Source organism: Sprattus sprattus (genome assembly GCF_963457725.1).
Source record: "Sprattus sprattus genome assembly, chromosome: 4".
NCBI lineage: Eukaryota > Metazoa > Chordata > Actinopteri > Clupeiformes > Clupeidae > Sprattus > Sprattus sprattus.
The window spans coordinates 2,583,694-2,609,407 of record NC_137923.1 but is presented as its reverse complement, the minus strand read 5'-3'; the positions used below and the strand labels follow the sequence as shown (position 1 = coordinate 2,609,407).

Below are 25,714 nucleotides of genomic sequence, written 5' to 3'. Positions count from 1 at the left end.
ACTAAATTATTCTACCAGGTCGAACCTGTGGAAGATAAAGTAGAAACACATGCAGAATGGAGGAGTATTTTTTGCTTAATTTAGTAAGAAAAGCATATTGTGGTTTAAAACAATTGTAGAAGTGGCACATAGAGATAAAACCAAATGATAACTTGGGGCATACTTTGAGCCAGGGGGAATCTTACTGTCGACATGGTCAGGGGGCGGATATCGCAGATGCTTGAATAATCAGAAAACACACGAAATGTAGAACATCATTCCTTCAAACGCGCAAAAGCCAGTGTTAATACCTCGACTGGATTCCAAGACTCAGCTTTAATAACTCCGTGTGTGAAAGGGGAGCCAGCCTTTGGCCTTCTTGCTGTACGGAGGACAGGAACGGGTGATGGGTACACAGCATTAGCATTCAGCACCCAAAAACAAACGGCTTACCCTCAGACGCCCCCCTCCCCTTCGCCTACCCCAAGCCAAGCTACGGACCCCCTTCTTCCTCCTCTACTTTTCTGTACGTCCCGGTCGGGTTGAGTCGCATCTCCGTTTCAAGTATCAACAGCAGTACTTTTTTTTTTTATATTAGAGAGGTGAAAAAAATATGACAAAGACTGTTGTCAAGTTAATAAGGTCGAGTTTGGTACTCCCCTTCTTCCACAGAGAAATGTAGACATGTGAAGGCTAAAGTGAGGTCGAGGGTGTAGCAAACTTCAAGCTAGCGATGCTGCATTCAGTGTAGCTTCATATGGACGGGGGGAGAAGGGACAGAAGCCTTCAATCATTTTGTTCTTAAGACCCCCCCCCCCAAAACTTATAGTTTTCAACTGTTGTAATGAAAGCATTGGGAGGAGCAGGAAGGGGGGGTGAGGGTGCCCAACCACTTCACACACACACACTAGGTTAATAAACTGAAAATGCTAACTGTGTTGGAAAAATTGACCTAATTGGCAAAGTTTTAAAGATTTTTGTTTGTGATTATTATCTGGGGGGTGGGGTTAATGATCGTGTTAGATGTTCCACATTCCATGATGGCCACCCTCCACAAAGTGCCCCAGTGTGATCACGTAGAACATTGTGAACACGTAGAAACAGTGCGAACACGTAGAACAGTGCGAACACGTAGAACAGTGTGAACACGTAGAACAGTGCGAACACGTAGAATGCACTCTGCGACATACAGCTGAAGGATCACGGGAGGAGTGGAGGGGGAAAAAAGAAAAGAAAAGAAACAAAACGAAAGGAAACGTGAAAAGAGATGCTCAACTCCGTTCTCAGGGAATCACTTAAAGAAACAATACAAAAAGTAGTAGCAGAAACATTTAAGATATTGTAAATATGAAAGTGTCAATTCAAGAAAAAGTTGTAAAGTTATAATTATTTATGATGACTATGTTTTTTTGGTTTGGTTTTGTGGTTGTTTTTTTTTCAGATACTTGAATTTTTTGTGGGCTGGGAATGCGACAACAGCAAGAGGAGAGAGGAAAGATTTTAAAAATTCTCAGGTGCTCCTGTGTACATTTCTCTGATTTGTTTTCATTTGTTACTGTTTTGCAACCTGTTTTGCAAGAGATTGAAGATAGGAGGACAATTGTGAGCAGAAATGAACAGACTATGCAGACCACGTAATGGTACCCCCTTCTATTCCCCCCCAAACCCCCCCCACCCCCACACACACACACACACACACACACACACACACACTAGTCACACACTAGCCTTTTTTTTCTTCTCTGGAGCGGTTCCCAGCATACTGAGCGAGAGAGTGGGATGTTCTTTCCCTACATTTTTGACAGACACAGACAGACAAATAGATACAGCCGGTTCCCACCCAACAAGTATCTGCATGTAGTGCGAACCGCAGCTGGCCTTTGCCTTTGATAGATTGACACACAAGTTCTTACTTCAAACTTTAAGCCTTATTGTATTCTCTTTAAAGCACCAGTGTGTGTTTTCAAGACTGTAGCGATGGAGAAATATCGCCTTTGGCCCTCACACCTCCCCCTGAGACTTGAGGCGGGGTGCGGTGGGGGACGGTTAGGGCCCTGTGCTGGCCTGCCATCGCCCTTCCCTGTGGTGACATGCTTTCCCCCCCTGACTCGATGCTCAGCACAGGCAGAGGGGGTGGTTGTTTGTTTTTGATTTCTTCTCCTGTAGGGGCAGGGAGAGAGCACTCTGGAAGGAATAACTAGGTAGACCCAGTCAGAGCCTCTCCCCAAGACGAGCAGACTGAGGGAATACTTGCCTTTTTTTCAAGAAACATATTACTGCAGGATGAGCTAGTGTTGCCTGTTCTATACAAAAAAGCAAGCAAGTTTTTTTTTTTTTTTTTTTATGTTTCGTAGTGGAATTAGACGGTCCTATGCCATTGCAAAGAAAATTAAAAAACAAAAAAACAAAAAAGAAATCAAAAAACTCCTTTGGCTTTCCTCAGTCCCCACTCCCATACTCTGAGTGTCTATATGTGTTAACTGTACCAGTGTTTAAACCCGTCCCTAGACTTTTTAGAAGGAAAGCATAATAATCGCTGGTAGAGATTGTTCACTAGTTCATCTACTGTTTTAAATTTTGTTTGTTTTAATTTTATTATTTTTTTACTGTTTATTTAAGGGAAAGTGTTTGTCGCCTCTTTGTGCTACTGAATTGTAAGAAAAAAGGTATCCAGTATTTGTTGCCACAAAAGTATAGTTCATCAACACTTTTTGTTTGTGCAACCTCTTGAGCTAATGTCTATAAACAAAATTTATTACTATTTATGTAATGCTACTACCATTTTATATGATTTGTGTTGGAATTTCAGTGCTTTTCTATGAATAAAGTGTGAAACACGTCATGGCCTTCCAGATGAATGTAATTTCCAATTTTAGATGATTAGTTTTGCTTTTGAAACTGGATTCTTTTAAGAATTTTGCATACGTCACTCACCTTATAACCCAGACGGCCTTTCCAGGATTTTGCAATTTCGCGTTTTTCAATCTATAACTGCAAAAAAGCAGTTCTAATTGCGATAGCTATTGTTTAGCTTGAAATCATCACAACTTTAACCGCAACATCTGAAAAGTCCCAAATTAATTCCAGGTACTTTTGGCCGCAAGAATCTCACCAAACGCTCGCAAGACCCTGGTGGGATCAGGAATAAAACATTTTTGGGGAGATTTTCTGCAGCAGACTGTTGTGTGATCCTGGAGGGACTGCACAGTATTTCTTTTCTAGTGAACAATCTACATAGTGGCATTCATCAGACCAAAATGGCTTCAGCAGAGCAGAGGCCCAATCGTAATGGCAGCAACTTAGCTGATGTGAGTCACTGGTGCTTTAGGAAACAGCAAACTCAGTTGCAGCAGCTTTTCCGTCTGTTTCATGTCTGTTGCGAGGGTGCGAGGGTGCGGGGGCCTGCTCTCCCCCTTGGCTGGGGGAAGAGAGTGTGAGCGGTTGAACAAGCATGTAAGAATCGGCTCATAATGGTTGGTATCTGCCAGAGTATGGCTAGCGTAGCAGCGCGGTTAGCCACGTGGGAGAAAGTGTGCTTCCCGTAGTGGGGGGGGGGGGTGATCTAGCCGCAGTAACAGGAGACAGAAGACGGTGGAGTAATTGGCTTTCTCACCTTGCTGTGTGTCTGCTGGAGCTGTCAGATGGATAGTAGAGTGCTAGTGGGGGAGGTGAATCAGACGCCTCAGTCCAGAGAAGGACGGTGTGTGTGTGTGTGTGTGTGTGTGTGTGTGTAGTGCTTCGTGCTACTGCAGATCGTTGATCCCGACTCCTCAACATCAGCTGACACATCCTCATCTGCACACGGGAGTTGGCTCAGACCCATAGGCTAGCGATGCCCCGGCCCCTACTACCGTTCTCTTACATCCCTCCCACCCCCCACCCTCCCGGCCCCTACTACCGTTCCCTTACATCCCTCCCACCCCCACCCTGTGCGTGTTCTCTCACACCTTGGTTTGAAAGCTGGAAGGCCTGTGCTGACTCTCCTCTCTGAAGCAGGCATGGCAAGGCTGTCAGATCTGGCGCTCTTCTGGGACCTCATTTGAAGAGCTTTGTTCCGCCACAGTGGCTCCCCGAGCAGCCTCGGTGTAATTGGGAAGGTGGAGGAGTACTGGGCAGGATGGGATAGGTGTGCATGCTGAGGAGCACCAGCCAGGGCTTTGAAGAGTGGGGGGCAGGGTGGTGTTGCTGCGCTGCTGCCTACCCTCACTCCAGCACCACCAACCACTGAGTGCCATGGAGTGCTTTTCTTTTCATTTTTTGGGGGGGGGAAGGGAAATTCTCACATTTAAGTAATGACATTGACAACAACAGGGGTGATCTGCAGTAGATCCACTTATAAATTAAAAATATATATATTCTACCGGGTGTGTGACTTCGATGCACGTCTCTCAACCATATGAGAAGGTCTGGTGGTGTTGATTGCAGAAGGCTGACGTTTTCCATCCTGAACGGCTGTCCTAATATCATGGAATTTGATTGCCTCTTATCTTCCTGATATTTAGAGGATAGCTGATTTCAAAACGCTCAGATGTGAGCATGTTGTTTTTATATTGTGTCTGCAGGTGTTCACTCACTGTAATGACTCTCAAAAAAAAAAATGGAAAAAAATATAAAGATTGTCTGAAATGACAGTTTGGCTTATCTGTGGACCCTCAGGGTCAGCTTAATGTGCACATATTCTTTTGTCCCATTTTACCATCTTTTTTCCCCTTTCTCAGATCCATTAACTCATAATGTAAGTCCCTGCGGTAAAGGCTCCTCTGCCTGATTGGGATTTTTCTCCATCAGCCCAGTTAATATTTCCAATCAATCAAGGCCAGAGGCCCTCCCCATCCACTCCCATCTGATAGAGCGCTGATGGTGCCAGGGCCTGACAAATGATGTACAGCCTGCTGTCTTGGCCGGCAGATTGGATTTTCAGGCCTAGTGATCTGCTGAAAGATTGAGCTTGAACCCCTTTCTCATGTACACACACACACACACACACACACAGACACACAGACACACAGACAACTCCACCATCCCCCTTCCGCACCTTATTTTAAGGAGGCCTTGGGGAACTCAGGCTTTCCCCCCCCTCCCTCCCGTGTAGATTCATTGTTGCAATTAAAAATAATGCCCCACAGACTCTTGAGGTAACGCACAGCCTAGCTCTCTAAGAAAGCAAGAGGCCCCAGACCCCCACCCTTGCTCAAAACCTTCCATCAACGCAGCTGTGTGCTCTGCGAAGGCAAACAGGCACAGATTGACAGAGGCTTAAAGGGGGGGGGGGGGAAAACACCACACTAATCAGCAAATTGATTACAGCATTTTCTTTCCAGAGGCTTACAGCACTTCCCCTCAGCACAGCACAGGCCAGACCAGCCTGATCCTGTATTGTGACAACAGAGCTCTGCGTGAACAAATGAGAGGAGAGAGAAGGGCAGCAGACGGAGTATGCGCGCACACATGCGCACAAGAGAGGGAGAGAGAGAGAGAGAGAGATAAAGAGACAGAGGAGAGAGATAGATTCAGAGGAGAGAGAGAGACAGAGACAGAGACAGAGGAGAGAGAGAGATAGAGATGCAGAGGAGAGAGACAGAGACAGAGGAGAGAGATAGATTCAGAGGAGAGAGAGAGACAGAGACAGATAGAGAGAGAGACAGAGGAGAGAGAGAGAGATAGAGATGCAGAGGAGAGAGACAGAGACAGAGAGAGACAGAGACAGAGGAGAGAGACAGAGACAGAGACAGAGAGACAGAGACAGAGACAGAGACAGAGACAGAGACAGAGACAGAGACAGAGACAGAGAGAGAGAGCGAGAGAGAGAGAGGTGCCATGACCATGCTTTGACGCAGCCTGCTCAGTGTTTGTTTAGTATTATGATAAAGCCATGAGAACTGTAGGACAGAAAAACACCATCATGAAAAGGACTATTAAAGTTAGTACCGTCACCTCGAAAGAGACAGACAACACAAGGTGAAAGACTGAATAGAGTGTGCTTTTTCTGGAATCAAAATACTGGTGGCCCAAGTGATCAAAGGGTTGCTTAAACCAAACCAATCAGCCACACAGGGCTTTGCATTGGACTAAAACCATCACCATCCCCATCTCTAATTCCACCTCATGTGTGTGTTTTTGTGGAATCCCATCCCTACTAGAAAGACTAAAAAAACACAAAAACAACTGGATTTTGAGATTTGCTCATCTAGGATGCTTAGAGCCTCCAGGGGGAAAACACCAGTTGGGATTAACGTCTGAATTCCACTTAAGGAAAGACATCGAAATGGGAATAATCATCATGAAAATTTCATTTTAACAGTATGTTATAAACCCTTTAATCATTAACCCTTCATTCTCATTTCAAAAGTGTTCTGTTTTTTTCTCAACCCAAAACCCAGATAAATTAAAATGATGGAAGATTACATTTTATCTTCATCCATCACATGTAATGTTCGACTCAAAAACAGTTCGACCTCCATAAAACAACAGCTCTTTATTTGCATTTAGAAATCATCCAGCATTATATACACACATACACACATACACACATGATCACATAGCCTAGTGCTGAAATACATCAATAGTTGTAGCAGTTGCTTGACCAATGAGAAATAAAAAGACAATGTGTTATCACCTCCTGTCACAAACATCTTATCACCTTCTCTTCTCCTTCCTTCTTCACAGCCAAGACAAAATGCAGATTATAATTGGGCTACAATTTAGCATGCTAGCCTTGGTTAGCTCTACGCTACATAGCCTGGTATGGAGCTGTTGTGTGAACTCATTGACCTTAGTTTTCTGTTGATTCAACATCTGTGGTGGATGGATGTTATTGGATGGATGGAGGGAAGAGTTCACTTGAGCTTGAGGAGCTGACGGGAATGGCTATGGACGGCTTCCACAAAGGCACCCACACTCTCCGGGTCCATGTCGGGGTAGAGACCGTGGCCCAGGTTGGCGATGTACCCTCGCGTGCCGAACCCTTCCAGCATCTTCTTCACGATCTCTGATATACGCTCCTGAGACACAGAAGAGACAGTTAGCCTGACTCACGTCACCACAGCGCGATTACATTCAGATGGCCTGTGAAAACTCAGAGCCATGTCTCCATTACAAACCAAAAAAAAGCCTCACAAGAAGACTTTGATCACTGGGAAGTTGGCTACTCTGTGTGTGTAAATGTCTACACCAATGAGTCAGGGAAAGGAATAGAATCCTACATCTGCCACTGTGAAGAACAGCAACTGTACTGTCCAAAGCTGTGAAACACTCCGCAATTGGCCACCGGGGGCTCAGCTAGGCCTCACCGAGTTCCGGGAATCATGTTTTTAAGGCAGAAAAAAAGAGACCCTTCTTGAATTTTCTGAGAACCTCATCAACTCTGACGTGGTGGAGTGAATCAAACTGCAGTCATGAGCAGATGGATTTGATTCAGAGGACCTTCTGCCCCCCCCCCCCCCCCCCCCCCCCCCAGACACACTAAATAAATCAACTGATCTATGTACACCCCCACCAGGTTTCTGACTCATTGAGTTCATTGCTACACAACCTAGCATTTTCCAGATGACAAGAGTGCTCTACTTTTTTCCCCCCAATAATGACAACAGTAATCCTCACCTTCGGGGCGTAGAGAGCACAGGGGTCCATGTTGCCTTGGAGACTAACTTTGCCATCAGTCCTCAACCTGCGTGGAGACAGGAAATGTTCATTAGCTAATGCTAATGCTCAGCATGGACTCAGTGAAAAACAATGAGGAGGCAATGGAGAGCGTTCATCACTGCCCTGAGGGGGAAATTAACCCATCCCTCATTGCTAGACGGCGGCTCAGGAGCGTGAGAGAGGCTCCATCCATTACGGTTAGGCAACAGGGGGAGGGGGTAAATCTCACCGTGCCGACTGTGGGTCAATGGTCCAGTCCAAACCCACAACCTCATAATGAGACTGGGAAAGATCCTCTAAGGCATAATGTCCATCCTTGGCAAACACAATCTGAAGAGGAGACAAAGAGTGAGTCGATGGAGTGTACAACGGAACAAAGAGTCTGCAGGAACAACACTACCTGCATCTTCAAAAAAAAGAAGAGATTTTTCCAGCCTATAGTGCGGAACTTGTGTTTTAGTATGAAAGGGTGATTTATGCCTGGAATATGTCACAGACATGGAAGCAGTAGTGACATAAATGAAAGAAATGGTTAAGCAAATTTATGAATGAGAAAAAATGTGCCGTGTAGAGATGATTGTTGCAAGGACAACTATCCTTAACTTTTTACACAAACAAGCTACATACTGCCATCTGCTGGTGTTAAATAAAACTACAAGAAAGACTAAGCTCTGCTCAATACTTAGTACTTTGAACACCCTCCTTTGTCCATTCAGGGATGAATCTAGGTACCCACTTTTGGGGGGGCTAAGCCCCTAGATAAAACTAGAATTTTTTTCTGTGACCCAGCATAACTAGGGGGGTCTGGGGGCATGCTCCCCCATAGGATATTTTTGAAAATATCCTTTTTAAATAGTGTCCTCTAGTGGGTTTTAATGAGAAATCAACCAATTTAGATTTCAAATATGGCACTCCAATAAACAGGTGAGACAGGTGCTAATTATACATTAATATGGTAGAGATTTGCAGCTCAAGTGAGTATGTTAACATTTTAGGCTAGAGTTCACTAGCTAGTTATAGCTGGCGGAGCATACCCACAGGAGCAGTGAACCGGCATGATAAAAGAGAGCCACGACATCTATTAATAACTCGTAATGATTAAACCATGGTTAAATCATGGTTTAATCATTCAAACCCCCCCAAAATAGGGCTAGATACGCCCCTGTGTCCATTATTCTTATTTAGGCAACAGCATTTTTTTTTTGTCAGGGATAATAGGTTAACAAAATTCATTTTAACATTATGGAGCATGTCTATGTTGATACTCAGTTTATAAGTAAAAGCTTTGAACATGAAAGTTCTTACCATGGGCACTTTCTCAAGGCCAGAATCCTTCAAACGCTCCTTTACCCTCTTGGAGATGTCTCTGAGGTAAGGTAGGGAAAACTCCCCAAACTCCTTCGGCCCCAAGCAACCAGCATGGGAGTCAAACACCTGCAAGGCCTGAAGCAAAACAGAACAAAGGTCCTCTGCACTTAGCAACAGTGCTTGTATGTTTCTAAATATTTTAAGGACACCAGCAGTTCAGAATATATAAAAGCGTTCTCAAATATTCATTAAAATGAGCACAGTCAAACATAACCATTACATTTTAGATAACTTTTCCTTTAAAACCTCTATCACCTGGATAACGTAATCATCAACACTGTCACATCAGTGAAGATCTTTTGAATTCTGAATTCTGATAAGGTATGGCATCTGCCATGACATGTTTAATGAGACCTGCACGCTATGACACCCGCACACTATCACTGAGGGGTCAGGTGTACAGGTATAGGCCAAAGAAGAGCCAGTGTCTCCTTAGCGAACACATGAGCCTGATGTCTGTGAACTCCACGTGTTCCCCTCCTTCCCCCTGCTTGCCTGTGCCCCTGCGGCCACCTGGCCCACCAGGTACTCCACGATCACGTCTGTGAGCTGCTTCAGCAGCCGATGGCTGGCCTCGGGGTGCCGATAGAGCCAGCGCTTGGCCTTGGAGTGGGTGGGGGAGCCTCCGCCCTCGATCATGTAGGCCATCAGAGTCCACTGAACAGGAAAAAACACAGACAGCAGCATCATCATGTGTACTGATGCCCATTTAATTGCTCACTGATTCAATCAAGGTTTTGGTCCAATCAGGTGCATGATCGGAGTTTTCCCGCCTTCAACTACCACAACGAACACAGCTTAAACACCCTACTGCCTGTACTGTTGCTTAGAAACAGTACTACTCCACAAATAAATTAGATTTCTACATACTACGTTTTCACTGTGTCTGAGAAAGGTTTGGGCAATATAGATCTCTTTAATTTATTTTAATGTATTGTTCCATCTTATTGTTCTTTTCTTGGTTTCTGGTTGGGAATAGACAACTGAAAAATGGTCCAAACTCTCCAACTCCACTTTAAAGTGACTACAAGCAACATTGCTGATATTTCCTGAGGTCTGGTTTGTACTGATGACGGTAAATGTGGGTGTTAAGAGATGCCACTCACCGGAGCTCCAGTGAAACCAATGAGGGGCACCTTGCCCTCCAGTCGGTGGCGCGTGAGTGTGATGGCCTTGAAGACGTAGCCCAGCTCAGCATGCACGTCCACCTTGCTCTTCAAAGTCTGGAGGTCCTCTGGCTCTTTCAGAGGCTCTGGGAAAGTAGGCCCTTTGCCTGGAACCATCTGAACATCCATACCCAAGGCCTAGAGGAATGGATTTGCGGACACACACAGACACACAGAGAGATGTTTGGTACTGAAACACTGTAAATTAGCTTGAGTCAATAGTGTCTGTGAGTAATCATTAGACCACACTTGTCAGGCATTGGTTAATGCGTGGCACATTATTAAACCGTTGTTCTATGAAAACAAGGCCATGTGCATGCTAACCTTGTTGACAATGACTAATGGGGAATTCAGATGACTCCATCATTCCTTACCTGGGGAATAACAAGGATGTCGGAGAAAATAATGGCGGCATCAAATGGGAAACGTCTGAGAGGCTAAAAGCAGGGAAAAAAATAAAAATATCAACATACAGTGTAGTGCTTTCAATCATCTGGAGCCCAAGACTCCAGTGTTCAGAGACACCTCCATCTCCTGAGTCAAAGAGCATCAAACACAATTTGATAAAGTCCGACAGTGAAGTAGTACATAATACTGTCCTTACCTGCAGGGTGAGCTCACAGCAAGCTTCAGGTGAACGGCATGTCTCAAAGAAGTCTTTACCAGCCCGTGCTTCTCTGAACTCTGCACAAACAAACTTTGTATGAGAAGAACTACAGCAGCACAGAGGAAAGGAGAGAGGCATTCTGATCCACTATTTTGCCAACACACAATCTCTACAGGCCTAAGTGCCACGCAGTAATTTCAAATCCTAAACTTAATCTAGATTTTGCATAGTAAATTCACTCTGAGAATTCAACATTGTTGTACCCAGGCATTGCTGCTAGGTAGTCTTACGGTCTTCATTCGATAAGAAGGACAGAGTGACATGACAGCATTAGGCTACCTGGTAAATACCGGCCAGCTTGTCTCATACACCAGACAGGGACATGCTCAACCTCTTCACCAGCCGCTGCACGTAGAAATGTGTCATTCTTCAGTTCAGGAAAGTCTTTGGGTCTATGAAACCAAATAAAAATCGTTTCAAACAGGTTGTGGTGGAGACATATCCAAGGACTATACCACTTCTCTCCTGGTATGACAGTCATTTCTGATACAATTACCACTCCCTTTTCTTTATCAAGACAGCTGCTCTTGTTAGCAGCAAGTGAGCATCATAGATAAGCCTTGCTGCTGTCTCCTAAAACAGACCAACGGTTCCCTCTGCTTCGGTAATGATAATGTTGTAGAGTATGACCAAGAGTATTAGGCACTTAGTATAGGAAGGCTATTGTACATGAATATATAACGTCACATCAATATAAAACCGTGAAATTGATTGGCTGGTACTAGGCTATGCCAGTTTAATAGTCGATGCTGTGGTATAATGTTGTATACGTCCTACTAGGTACAAGGGTGTCGCTAGTTACTTTAAGCTTAAGTGAAAAGAACTATCGTTAAACGTCTTACCACCTAGCCAGTCTTAACATACATTATTTCACCTGGTGATCTTTGTGAAAAGCCATGAACTATAATCTTAATCGTGCGTTCAATAATTGTCGGAAACATTGTAGCGTAGTCTAACATTAACTGACTTGTTTCAACAACATCGTAACATAGGCAGGCTGACTAGCATGCCAGTATAAAAATGACTTGCTTCTTATTAACTTAGCTATCGTAACCTGGCATTAGAAACAGAAACAGTGTTTAAACAGTAGAGCATTTCTAAATACAGTAGCATAACGTTACAGCTCCTCGACTGATGGATGTTGTACAGAATGTTACTGTTTCAAAACAATAAAAATAATATCATAATAATAACTCACATAATATGATTATTCATGACCAATGGAAAACTGTAGTTTGACACGCAGAATTGTCAACTGTCCACAACGAAGGCACTCTCTAGCTGCCTTACTGCAACTTGAATAAGCCTATGAAGCGAACCTGTCATGTAACGATATGAACTTCTCCGGGCGCGGCCATCTTTGGTAGGTCACATGACGTTAAAATTCAAAGAAAGGGCGGGGGGTAGAGAAAACTTAAACGTAACTGCACCAAGAAATGTGTGTTTTGAGTTGTAAAGTAAATTATATGATTGTACTGTGATGCAACACACTTTGCATTTCTACGCCGTGAAATGGGCAGCCGACCTCCTCCAGCCCATGAGCGTGAGTCTCATTTTCAATTGGGTCATTATGCAGATTCAAATTCAAATTATTCCAATTTTTACTACTTTCTCACCCCTTAGATAGATTTTATACAACAAGAGAGCTCAGACTCTTGAGATGGTGTTGGAGGAGGTGTTCAGGCTTTCCTGCCTGATGGGTGCAAATGATCAGTCAGTGGAACAGTTCTCTTTATGCACACACCTTCCTATCCCTGTTAGTCTACAAAAATAAACTTGTTGATACATTGAAGTAGGCCATTCTAGTCCTCCTTAGGTCGTGTTTACTTTAGTTAGTTTGGTGGCAAATTAAATCAATTATTCACTAATTCAGAGTTAGTGAATTATATATGCTGTATTTTCTTATTTCCTGCAAACATAATGAACACATGCTACAGCACACACAGGCCGTAGCCATAATCATCATGTTGAGTGCAAATAGCAATTCAACTGTGGGCATTTGATAAAAACATTAAGGCAACAGTTCATTTTAGAAATACATTGCATCAACAAACTGCAAAATTAACAAAGGCCAAACGTGTTTAACAGTTTAAGGCCACCAAAGAAACATTCTGCCAGTGCGCTACTCACAGAAATTGTGAGATATATTTTGTAAAGGGCAGCCAGATTTGGGAATGTCATTGGGTATAAGAAAGGCTAGACCTGTCCAGTGAGCTCACCCATCTCCAGACTTCTGTACATTTTGTAACAGGAAAACATTCTGAAACTCGAGCTTTCATTGTTTGCTTACAGGGTAACATATTATTATGATAGTGTATACTCTCCTGTCATGTTATATATGCGGCATTTGTACAACTTTATGTAGCATTTATTCTACACTTAGTATATATATATATATATATGTACACATATATACAGTATATGCAGAATTCTTAAAACGTAGTAAATAGTGTACAGTGTAAGACAGTTATGCAATTAAGCTCATATTGTTGCTTATGTATACATCGTAATTTGTATTTGTAATTTAGCACAATAATATATCTCTTATAAAGTCACAATCACCCTCATTATCACTAGATAAGTTGCAAAACCGCTGAAATATCTCTTAGGTACTGTTTCACACCCAATCTGTGTACAGATATAGTTATGGGAAATTCACTCAGAATAAGATATGCAACAAACTTTTTGTCTATTATTGCCAGAAATGTAATCATTCAAAAATAAGTCTGGGTTAAGACATTTGTGTATAGTGTTCTAAAGGTGTAATATAGCAATTCATTAACATGATGTAAGATTTTATAGTGCTGTAAATTTTAATTTCCGAAATGTATTAAACATCAACAAAAATCAAATTGTTAGATGAACAGTTTGACAAAATTACACAGAACCCTAGACCGAAGAGCTTCATTCAGGTTAATCACCTTTCATAAAATAAAATCATTACAGTTACAGTACAATTGACATACACAGACATGTACCGAGACATAAAGTTCAAGGCCTAATAGGACAATAAGATATATATTATGTACATTTCACTCTACGCACAGTAAAAAAAAGTGCTATTAATGCAATTACATATTAAACAATACGTTTAAATATGTGTGAGTGAAACACAATTGATACAAGCTGAATTAACTTCCTTTAAGACCAAAACACCAATAGCTGTCATGCAACCATGACTATTTTTAAATATATACGTACAGCTACATTATGCAGGTTTTTACTTTTTTTCTAAGGAAAGTTCAATTGACAGCTAGTTTGCAAAACATCCTAACATGAATTTGAAGATACATGGTTATCTGAAGGAGACATAAACACACCTGGCTTTCCCATTGGCCGCCCTGACTATTCTGGTTCAGGTTGGAAACTTTTACAGCATTACGTCTCTGATTAAACTGTCAAAATCCCATTAGCACATCATTAGCACATCAGTTAGCAAGCTAGATGGTGCCAATTGTGCTGTTGTTGGCGTTTGCAGTGCAAATTGGCTGTTAGCTTTTTATTTCAATATATTCTTAGCCATAACTATGTCTCATCAACTTTGCAGAGTACAGCATTTGTAGAACTAAAGCTGCCATTCACAGTTTGAAGGTGACAAATATGCTTAAGAAGTCATTGGAAAACTGGTAATGTCTTACCTCTCATATAAAAATGTAGCTAATGATTATGATGCTGTGTATTCAGATTTATTTTTGTTCTAGACAAAGATGACAATACCATCGATCCACAGTCTTTTGGGAGTGATGTTCCAGGGATGCTTTCAATGTTGGTCTTGAACAAGGCATTATTTCTCACTTGTGTCCTGAGGGCTTTACAATGACCACACATACAGACTCCAGAAAATCTTCAATTTGAAGAACAAGAGACAATATATTAAAGCTTGATTTTGAAGAAAAAAAAAGCAGCTGTATTGGCACCCACAAAGCTCTCAACACCTCTTGTCACGTTCAGGTCATGTTTGTTCATCTCAGTCTGAGTAGGTTATTCTTGCCCCTTCTAGAGAGTTCCGCTGCCCTGATGCCCCACTCCTCCTCACTAAGGTTGCTGCTGGTACTGCCCCTCAGTGGCTGTGTAGAAGTCATCCAGAACACTCTGCATGTAGTCGAAGGTGGGCCGGTCGTCAGGCTTGTCCTTCCAACAGGTCATCATGATGTCATAGAGCTCAGCCGGGCAGTTCTCTGGCTTGGGCATACGGTAACCTCTTTGCATAGATGTCATGACCTCTCCATTGCTCATGCCTGTGAATATGATGTGGCAGGATTACTACACTTATAAGATGAAAATATTATGGACATGCCCTGTATTTATGCATATTCCCTTTCCTGTGTCAAAACAAAGTACACGGCAGTAATATCATTCACCAGCAGGTGGCAATATTTCTCTGGAAAGAATTTGCAGCCTTGTGCTCTCCTAAAAGGTTCTTATAAAATATGCTGTATCACAACAAACTGTTCAACAAACTGTTCTCCGTATACAAATATCAGGGAACAGGAAAACAAGATCTTCACAAAATGACTACGTCCCAAAAGGACATGTTCATTATTCCATCTAAATAATATACTCTTTTATTTAAAATGTGATAAAGCTTGCACTCTTATATCACAAAATTGAAAGCGTCATCTATTCTAGACCATGTCAGGTTTAATGGAAATGTAGGAAAAGTCTACATCTTTCACCACATTCACATTGAAAGGCTTTAGTGTCATTGTATTTGCATACAGGGACATTTGGGATGGTTAATAATACCATTCCAATATATTTAATGCGAAAAATTATATTATTCAAATGTTCTTAAAATTGTATTACCTGGGTAGGGGATCTTTCCAAATGTAATGATTTCGTACAGGAGGACGCCAAAAGACCACATGTCAGACTTGATTGTGAAGGAGCCATAGTTAATGGCCTCTGGTGCTGTCCACTTAATGGGGAACTTGGCTCCTGACAAAGGGGAGAAAATGATCTGTGTCTACTGCTTCTCATATCTTTATAAACATGTGTCACTTTAATCATTATTAAATATAGAAAGCAGAAAGGGGAAAGGAAGCCATGAAAGAAGTCCATGTATGGGTATGGAGATTATACCCTCTCTGGCGGTATACTGGTCATCCTCGATTACTCTGGCCAGACCGAAATCAGCTATTTTACAGAGCAGGCTGTCCGAAACCAACACATTGGCAGCCCTCAGATCCCGATGGATGTAGTTCTTCTTCTCAATATAAGCCATGCCCTCAGCAATCTGTGACCACAGGAGCAGAAGCAGAGTCACATAGTTACATTCCCCTCATAATGCACTGGTTCCTTTTAACAGGTCAACTGAAAATGAAAATGTTGGCTTCTCTCAATGTCACTTTTTGACTAAATGTAAACCCAACATGCGGATAATATTAATTCTAGTTTATACTACTTCGTCCCCTAAATCCTAAATGTGTGAAGTGTTTAAATGATTAAAGGAAAGAAAGGAAATAAAAAAGATATACAATGCTAAATGCTAAAATACATGAATAACTAAACTCTATTGTGCCAGTATAGCTTGCATGACTGAGTTTGTTACACAACAGGTTTTAATAGTCCAACTGCTGAAGTTCTTATTTCCTCTTTCTATTCAACCACTGGAAAATATGACACCTGCTATTTTCCTTCACGTAAATACAGACATCCAAGATCAGAACAAGAAAAGTTTAAAAAGAGACATTTTTCTACCTGAGCAGAGAAGTCTATGAGCTTAGGTAACTGTTGTTTGCAGCCAGTATCACTTTTTAAGAAATCCAAAAGGCTCCCTTTAAAAAGAGTACAACAATAAATAAATCATTACAAAGCATGAACAAATCTACACAAAAATGGGCTTTCAATAGGTTCCGCACATTTCCATGCAGCATGAAAGAGTTGAAATTACCATTGGACATATACTCAGTGATGATGTAGATAGGCTCGATTTTGGTGACCACGGCGTAGAGGCGCACCAGTCGCTCGTGCTGCAGAGTCTTCATCAGGTTGGCTTCCTCCATGAAGGCCTCTACAGACATGGTGCCTGGCTTTAGAGTCTTCACCGCCACTTTAGTGCTGTTATTGTAATATGCTGAAAGTATAAGAGAGAGAAAGTTTGACAGTTTATTTCACTCCTCATTTTAAGTCTGTATGACATACAAGGCATGCAACTGCTGCATGATCATACCTACAGTAGAAATAAAAATAAAAGTCTTAGTTCAGCCCACTTTCATATAACCTCAGCACATGTTCATATCAGGACACACAGACAAAAACCTTGACGGACAACAAAACTACTTACATTTATACATTTATCACCACCTGATACCAGGCACATTTGACTTGTCTTTAGGTTAGTATAGGTATATTAGGTTAGTTTAGGTTACTATATGTGTATTATATGTTTAGCCGATTGTATTGTGTATTTATTTTGTAGATTTTTTAGATTTATTATATGTTTATTATATGTGTGTGATTTATGTTTAGAGTACTCATATGTTATGTTATGTTATTTTATGTTATGCTATGGTAGGTTGTTGTGCGGTGTCTTCTAAGAATTTCAGTGCCCAGTCTGACTCTGTTTTTCTGTGTATCTGACAAATAAATACTTGAACTTGAACTTGAACTTGAACATTTTGTGGGCATGTTGTTCCTGTGTATAAAAACACTCCATGCTGCCTGGCTGTTGATTAGCTCAGCTCTTAACAAGAAACCCAACACTATTGTGAAACGTTTCTCAGACGTTTGCTGCTATTTGTCAGAGCAATGGGAATTTCTTATGAATTGAAGAGAAATGACTCATGTAGAAAGAACCTCACTTCTCCTTTTGCTTACACTTCATCTCAGGTAGAGAAGGCCATGTGAGAAGGGACGATAAGAGGCTGTCCAGACCGCCCGCCGTGGCTAGGTCCCAGGGTGAAGTGGGAATTGAGAGCATGGCTCATCCATGACATTTGTGCTTTCAAAGGCTATCACTTTAGAGAGGTCGTCATTCTTTTAGGGGCTTTCACAGTTTTGAAGCACGGAACAGTTTTCCAAAGTTCAGAGCAAATGATGAATGCTCTGCTTCGATATGACCGAGAGGAACCCCATGGGCAAACAACCTCCAGGTTTACCTCTCACAGTATTTCATGAACGCTACTTTTCAGCAAAGTAGAAATCATTAAACGCTCTCTTTTTTGATGTGTAGAATCCATGGGCAAACTGAGAAGGGCCCATTTCATTTTATCGTTCCCAGTAGTACTCTACATTAAACTTCCACTGCTGCAGGTTTAGGGAAAACTTCCTTCTGACAACAAAGATGACATACTGCAGCTATTCAGATACTGCAGCTTTTAGATTGCTGCTTCATGTGCCTAGGTGGCATAGTGCTAGTCAGTTGTTTGTTTCTAAGCACGTACCAACTTGTGAGGCGCTCTTGAGAAAACTGATGTATGGTTTCATGTGTCGACTGGACAAGTCTGAGAACTGCATAGTAGAGGCTCTGGTCAACCCTCTAAAGAGCTGTTATCGCTTTACCTCAAACTTAAGACGACATTGGCACAAATGTCTTCATACTTTTTAATGCACTGTATTATGTGTGTTGTATCTTTTTGTTTTTCTTTATTTCTATTTTTATTTATTTATTATAATTGTATGTCTGTTACTTTATATGGAACTTGGTGTCTGTAATAAAGAATAATAATAATAATAATAATAATATTCAGTGCTTCCGCCTTAGGTATACAGAAGAAGGGACAGGGACAAGGAAATGGGACAAGGATTTCAACATAAATTCACATGGACGCCTTCATTTCTCTTCTCTGCTCTATAGAAGAGTGTCAAGGCTTTTACGGACAGTGCCAGGTAAACATACTACAAAAGTCATTCATCAGATTTATTTAAGAAGTTATAACTTAGTACCAATGTTACTAATTCGGAACCAGGAAGGAGACGGTTCATCTCACTAAAAGTAGAGTGGTATATTCCAAGCATGGTCAGATATGATTTACCTTCTTCCCTGGCCTCATGATAGGTAAAACAGCGTGGGTCCATTTAACACGAGAGAGGAAAAACCACGGGTGAGACATGCAAGCCAGGGGCTCAATAGAAGGAAATGTTTATTGTCGAGTGGAGTCTCTTGGTTGCTACGCTGCCCGTTGCCGCTCAAGCAGTCCTCTAATGTCAGTCGGGTCAGGGGAAGCTGAAGGAAACGGCTTGAATGTGTGAGGCCTCCCACAACATTTGTATATTTGCAAAAAAAAAAGCCTGACAGCTTCCTGCAATTCATCAGTTCTCGCCACAGCATAGGGGTAGTATGAAGAGGAGCAAAAAATTGCATGCAAATCTGGCCTTAGATGCATCGACATTTCCGCCACTGATCTAGTGGATAAGGCCCATGGGCAGGGGTGCTATCAATCCTCACTATAATGTGGTCATTGATGCTGGCAAATCCTAGCTGGAGCAGGAAGTGACAGCATTTGAATACAGCTGTCTGTCGGTCTGCTCCATTGTGTGAAAGTTTAAAGCATAGGGTGAGTGTGAGCATGCAGTTTGGCCAGTCCACGTGGCCTTTTAAAGTACCTTTACCCTTAATCGTGCCCACAGAAATTTGAAAGGCACATGAATCAACAAACTAAACACTTAAGCCAAAAAAAAATCAATGATATCCTTCCTTACCCATCCACACCTCCCCAAACTGCCCAGCGCCAAGTTTCTTCACCATCTTGATGGATTCTTTGGAGATTTCCCAAGCATCTTTATCCCATGGTTTCTGAGCTTTGGGTTTATCGCAGGACTTCTCCAGCTTCCGACACAGTCCATCCGATTGTTCTGTAATGGGAGCAGCATAGCAACAATCTCAAGCCTACTGATAAAGACATTGAGCACAACAGTGATCAATCTATCTTCACTAGCTTTATAAACATTGATGAAAACATATGGAACAATATATAGGTCAGCATTCATTGCTTATTCATCTTACTGTGGTAATGTTTTATCATGCTGCCAATATCGTTGAAGGTGATTTTAGGAGAGATGTAATGGCCTCCGTTATCCAGGCTGCGGATCTTGTAGTGCTTGACCGCATCCATGCCCTGGCTGTCCACGTCTCTGATGGAGAGGGAAAAGCTTCCTGTCAAGAAGGAAGTGGGACGCAAACAATCAATCATTATGTCACATAACAACCAAATCAAGGTTATTTAGTTAAATAAGTAGATAGCCCATTAAGAGATGATATCGATCCATGATAACACCCTACAACCATAAGCACTGTTATTACACAGATGGAGATTTGTGTATTTTGACCCCTACATCTTCTACACCACGCACCTCAGACCACATCATTTAACAAACCATTGCCACGCTGGGCACTGTACTTGGATTGCTCCACATTTAGTGTAACAACAAAACACAAAGATGGAATAGCACTAGTGATGTAAGGTAACCATTGTAAAATCAAAATAGCCGAGGACTGCATGGCTCCAAAGCACCTACCCTTTGAGGTTTCACTCTCACGGATGAGGTAAGCTCCTGGTCTGTTTGCCGGGGCCAGCAGTTGCCTTTCTGCGTCCTTTCTCGTGAGATCCTTAAAGAACCATCTTTCGAATTGAAAAAATAAATAATTAAAATGTTTTATTGAAACGCTTAGGTGGACAACAGCGATGAAGGACAAGCTGTAAGTTCCACACTTACTCTTCGGTTTCCATGGTGTCCACTTGTGCGACATAATTGGAAGGAATGAAGCCCTCTTGTCCAGTGGCTACAGAGGCAGCCTTCCACCACTCTCCATGTCTACAAAAACAGGCAGTGGCTTGGTGTCATTTTAACCCTTGTGTGGTCTTTGGGTTGCTTTGACTAATTCAGAGACATTCGAGAGACTTTGAGTGTAGTTGCATGCAGTGTGTACTCACTCCTCAAGCACCCGCAGTTTTTCTCCCTTTTTAAAGCCCAGATCATCTGTATGTATAGCTTCATATGGATACAAGGCTATGACTATTTTATCCCTCTCCTTTTGTTCTGTTTGGGTGAAGACAGATTGGTTATGCATGTGCAATGCAGTGTTGCTCATGAATAGGGGAAATCATGTGACAAGTCTAAAACGGACAAACCCACCTTCTATCTGGAAAACCTGACCAGGTAGCAAGCCAGATGAGGCAGGATCATTCTGGAAGGAAATGTGCTATGTTACACGGCTACAGAGGAATCATTAACTGCACTGTTGTGGACGGCACAAAAGCCAGTATTGTAGACAGTGAGTTACCGTACCTCATATCCTATTGTCATAGGCAAATTAAACCACAAGACTAACACGTCAACATGCAGCCTTTTTGTAATAATGTGTGTGACATACATGCTTGAGATACAATGACATACATACCAAACAAACATAAACAATAGATTCACTAGTTAAATGTAGCGCAGCCTGAGGAACTAATGGGAACATGCTGATTTTTGTCTTATCCTGTTTACTACTACTTACTATTGTCTGTGGCTTACTGGAGGTGGGATCTCTCACATAAACAGTTTGGTCAGTACGTACTGGCTGGTGTGTCTTATCACTCATGCCACCATTCTGGCCCTCTGTCAGCTTGGATTTTTTACAGCCCATGATTCCTGAGGAAGGAGGGAAAACAAATAAATTCAGTTGCAAGTACCTAACAAACAGATCTAGGATGTTATCCAAAAGCAGGACATAGGCACATAGACAGGACCACATTTTCCAAACCCTTGGTCATGACCCTCAGCTAAGGACAGTAGCCTATATAAGATGTAGCATATGGTTACTCTGCTGTGGTTCCCAAAGGTGGATCTACCAGGCAACTCTATGGTAGTGGTTCCTAAAGGTGGATCTACCAGCCAACTCTATGGTAGTGGTTCCTAAAGGTGGATCTACCAGGCAACTCTGCAGTGGTTCCCAAAGGTGGATCTACCAGGCAACTATATGGTAGTGGTTCCTAAAGGTGGATCTACCAGCCAACTCTAAGGCAGCAGATAGAAAATACAAACCTCTTTGAGTATCATCTACTTGTTTAGTAGAAGGTTGTAAAGACAGTAATTCAGCTAAAGTTAAATAGTTTACTGTAAGAATATTTTATTGTCCTTTTATTGGGCAGGTGTTTGACACTTTGACACTTAATGTAAAAATATCGGCCTGACTCTCTTATGGTTCCTAAAGTCATCACTACAGGCCCCTATTGGACAGTGAAAAAATCTGGGAGCCTTTGCTTCCTGCAGGGCCCACCCCTCACTCTGGAAACCACTGCCCTACGGTATCCAGTAATGGAACACATTTAGAGAGCTGTATGGCATGCATGAACTACCCCTGTAGATTATACTATGACTAAATGATTATTAAATATGTTTTTGCTAGTTTTTTCCTCAAGATATTGTAATTGTGACTTTCAACTTATACAAAGGTACAGAGAAATCACACCACCGTAGACTGGCTCAGGCTTTTCTGCCTTTTCTGCCAAAGTTCTCATTATCACAATGCTGGTCTTGTTCCCTCAGTCTAGTGACACATGAGATAAATCAACACTTAAACTTAAACTACACAATATAATGTCAATGCTATATACATTTGGATTTGGAGCTTGGATGAGATACACACACGTTTGATAGACCATGTGAAATGAGTGCAGGGTAAATACAAGAGTTTAAAAAACACTTCTGGCTAGTCAATGACCTGTCTCTTCCCAGCCAACCTAAGCAATGATAAACGCTACAAACACACATTCGTTAGAATGTATCTTTTAGACAGTCATTCTAAGGTTGTTGACTTCCGTTCTTTGGTAAAATACAATAACAAAAAACCAACGGAGGAAGTTTTTGCAATACATTATCATGCTAGTTCTAAGGGGCCATGCACATGTTTTAAATTATAAGCAGTAATGCTTACTTTTACAGACATATTGTTTTGAGTTTAATTAAGGTTTAGTTTTACCAATGAACATTCTGCAGATAAAAGAATCAGCAGAAAAAAAACACGACTAGCTGGTTTTGTGGATTTATGCACATGAGAGTGCAATAATGCTGGTCACTATTATCACTCTCTTTTCTCCCCTGCTCAGGCATGTCTTATTGGGTTTAATCAGGCAATGGAGCATGAGATCCCTCTATTCTCTCTCAGCCCTTGTGGGTTTAACTAGGTAATGAGGCATGGTTTGCAAGCTGAGTTGTGCTTATCTTATTTATTTTATTTTATTTATTTGTATTTTTGTTATTATTAATAAATGTTGTATTTGTATGTATGTATTTGATTCCTATTACCTTGCTGCTATTACACCTGAATTTCCCTACTGCGATTAATACAAGTGTATCTTATCTTATCTTATGACCCTCAGTTCTTTATCAGGCCTGTTAATGCTGGGAAATGACATCATCATTATTCGTTGATCTAATGCAATGCTGATTACCTGGGACTGCAACAACCCTAAAGGCAGTAAACACTGCAGATGACAGACACTCTCAAAGTATCCGCTGGTCAACAAAACGCTACAAAAACACCCCCTTCATGTTGCAGCCTGATTGATATCTTTTCATACTATTTTTAGGATAATCTCGCTGCATATTAACCTTGGTAAGGTGGAACTGTGGAACTATTATTTCCCCATTCCTCATACTTGAGGAAATGTTTAACAGTTAAACTTTCTGGACAATTAAGGTTTACAACGGTAGCTTCCTGGTAGGGACACAATCCACAATCTCTTCACAACGCGAACGTGCACGCACACACACTCAACTCTCACACACTCACACTCACAGACACACAGACACAGACACACACACAACCTTAAAAAGCACACACAGAGAACCCACTCCTGTCTAATCCAACATTAATTCTTTAATGATCTATTTCACCTGACATTCTCTAAGCTTTTCATTCTTACCTACATATCTATGTGTGTCCTTTTCCCTGACTATCTTACCTACATATCTATGCATGTCCCTATCCCTGACTATCTTACCTACATATCTATGCATGTCCCTATCTGAGGGCATGGCATAATAAAATACAACACTTAGCAAAAAAGCACTTAAACAGCAAGAGCTCTTAGCCTTGCACAGGGTTTCTGCTTTGAGAGCGGCTAGCTGTTGGATCACACCTTCTGTTTTCTGTATTTTTAGATGAAATGCAGGGGAATGGAGCTGGGCAAAGGCCAGTTCAGAAAATGAAGTGTGTGCAAGATGTGGCTACACTTCCTCCTTTGACCGGCCAGAAGCCTTAACCAACACAGGAAGCTTAGGAGTGGTCTGCATTAGTCTGCAACAACCACACACAGTACAGAGAAAGGTAACTTACATTTGCAATCAAAACCACTCAGCACTCATGGACTTATAACAAATATAAAATGTAAAAAAATGTTTAGATAGTTGTTTTGAGATTATTAATGACATTTATGCCTAAGAAAAAGTGAGTAATGAGTAGTTAACCACTAACTACCCAAGAATAACTCAAAATTATTTCAGCTATCTCTTTGTCTTTGGTAGTGTGGTGGAAAACATAACAGTCACCATATAACCCTACACCCAAGAGACTGAAATATTCGCCTGAATTAGAAATACGACAGGGAAGCAGTTCCGTTAGTCACTTAAGCAATGTTAAACAGTTGAGCCTTTGATTAGTAGATAACGTCAATCCGGCTCTTGGGATCAACACATAAGCAAAACATGCAGGATTAACTGAATGCCCCCTCCTCCACCCCATGAAGGTCTGCAAACCTGATTGGCAAATATTTTGAGTATTGTGTATTATCGCAGAGGCAGACTAGGTTATAACACCACATGGCAAGGACTTGAATTGAAATTGAATATATATATAGGCTTCCAATAGTTCACCAAATCCTCGATCCTCTACTATTCGTTTTTATTTATGACTTTCTACACAATACGGCGGATTCTGACGATGTTGCAGACATCTTAAAAATAGCTTAACTTTTAAAAAACTTTCAGAAGAGACCAGCATTTAAAAGATGGACGGAGTTATTAAGTTACACTTTGACAAAGTGTTTAGGATGTCACCTACCTGTCAAATATTACCCTACTGCGTAAAAGTTCCAACACAATTGGTTATTAGGATAATTCCCGTTACAGTGTTGTCGCCTTCATTTGTCTCCTGATGCTTCACCCAAGCAGCAGAATGAGGAACCAGACCTTTTTGGCTGGACGAATGTTCTCTCGGTTCATCAACCACTTCCTGGTACAATGTTCAATGAGTCTAACATTTTATTTGCATAATACAGCGGTCGTACAGTTGGAGGTGTGTAGGTGATCGAAGAGAATTGCTTTTATTTGCCTGGAACAATGACGCTATGGTCATTGTGTGGGACGGGATGTCAGCGTTCAGCAGGATGGTGTAACTCTCTTTAATTCAGAGTGAGCTACTCTTCACATTGCATAGCCTTCATGACCACTACAGTCAAGATATCACACTACTGTGCAAATACTGGAGGATGCTCCTGCTACGGTGTTAAACAGCTAAGCATGATACGAAAATCCCTCCATGAAATTTAATCTTAAAGCCATGGCAACAAATCAGTAAAATAAAAAAAGGGATCATGTCTACACACATACTGTAGTTTACAGCCACTGCATAGACGTATGAGCATTCCAGGCCACAGAACTAGTGTAGGACTCCCAGACATCTTTGCAACAAAGATCTGGAAAATAAGGGCATCTTGTTGTCTAATAAAGTCACGGCTGTTGTCCAAAGTATTTGATTACCAAATGGCTCTAATCATATTCAGTGTTGCCTTCAAATTAGAGTTCAAACATTACATTATAAATGCTAAATATACAATGAACCTAAGGTGTGGTGGTAATGTATAGGTTCAAGACTGCAACTGATAGATGTGACATATGGATGACTACTGAATAGTGAGGAACTATTCCGAGGCCCATTAGCAAATTAAAAAAGGGATTAAAAAGT

At 41.6% G+C, this 25,714-nt stretch overlaps 3 protein-coding genes across 4 annotated transcripts in view; 1 reads left to right on the top strand and 2 right to left on the bottom strand.

The window, feature by feature from the left end:
• The window catches only part of zswim5 (zinc finger, SWIM-type containing 5), a gene marked incomplete at its 5' end in the record, with an annotated part of 51,088 nt that extends 48,282 nt beyond the window's left edge, over positions 1 to 2,806 (top strand). For both annotated transcript variants that reach the window (XM_080837262.1, XM_080837261.1), the window contains one exon: positions 1 to 2,806. This exon is cut by the window's left edge and continues 1,084 nt beyond it.
• A 3,629-nt stretch (positions 2,807 to 6,435) lies between these two features.
• urod (uroporphyrinogen decarboxylase) lies at positions 6,436 to 12,169 on the bottom strand. Its single transcript, XM_080837280.1, has 10 exons — positions 12,020 to 12,169; positions 11,101 to 11,213; positions 10,759 to 10,838; positions 10,529 to 10,591; positions 10,095 to 10,292; positions 9,484 to 9,645; positions 8,926 to 9,063; positions 7,850 to 7,950; positions 7,579 to 7,645; positions 6,436 to 6,980 (listed from the first exon to the last, which is right to left on the bottom strand). The coding sequence occupies exons 1-10, from the start codon at positions 12,034 to 12,036 to the stop codon at positions 6,816 to 6,818; spliced, it is 1,104 nt and encodes a 367-aa protein (XP_080693406.1). The 5' UTR covers positions 12,037 to 12,169; the 3' UTR covers positions 6,436 to 6,815.
• Positions 12,170 to 14,856: 2,687 nt separating this feature from the next.
• Positions 14,857 to 24,870, bottom strand: lyn (LYN proto-oncogene, Src family tyrosine kinase; the record flags this gene model as incomplete). Its single annotated transcript, XM_080837277.1, has 13 exons — positions 24,812 to 24,870; positions 21,266 to 21,399; positions 20,899 to 20,950; positions 20,697 to 20,802; positions 20,479 to 20,577; positions 20,281 to 20,384; positions 19,769 to 19,918; positions 19,465 to 19,617; positions 16,715 to 16,897; positions 16,522 to 16,598; positions 15,904 to 16,057; positions 15,628 to 15,759; positions 14,857 to 15,059 (listed from the first exon to the last, which is right to left on the bottom strand). The coding sequence occupies exons 2-13, from the start codon at positions 21,392 to 21,394 to the stop codon at positions 14,857 to 14,859; spliced, it is 1,542 nt and encodes a 513-aa protein (XP_080693403.1). The 5' UTR covers positions 21,395 to 21,399; positions 24,812 to 24,870.
• Positions 24,871 to 25,714: the final 844 nt, after the last annotated feature.

Coding starts and splice junctions, on each gene's coding strand:
- urod (XM_080837280.1), bottom strand. Junction 10,592..10,758: donor GCTGTGAGCTCACCCTGCAG/GTAAGGACAGTA, acceptor CCCTGCTTTTAG/CCTCTCAGACGTTTCCCATT. Junction 7,951..8,925: donor GCCTTGAGAAAGTGCCCATG/GTAAGAACTTTC, acceptor TCTCCTCTTCAG/ATTGTGTTTGCCAAGGATGG.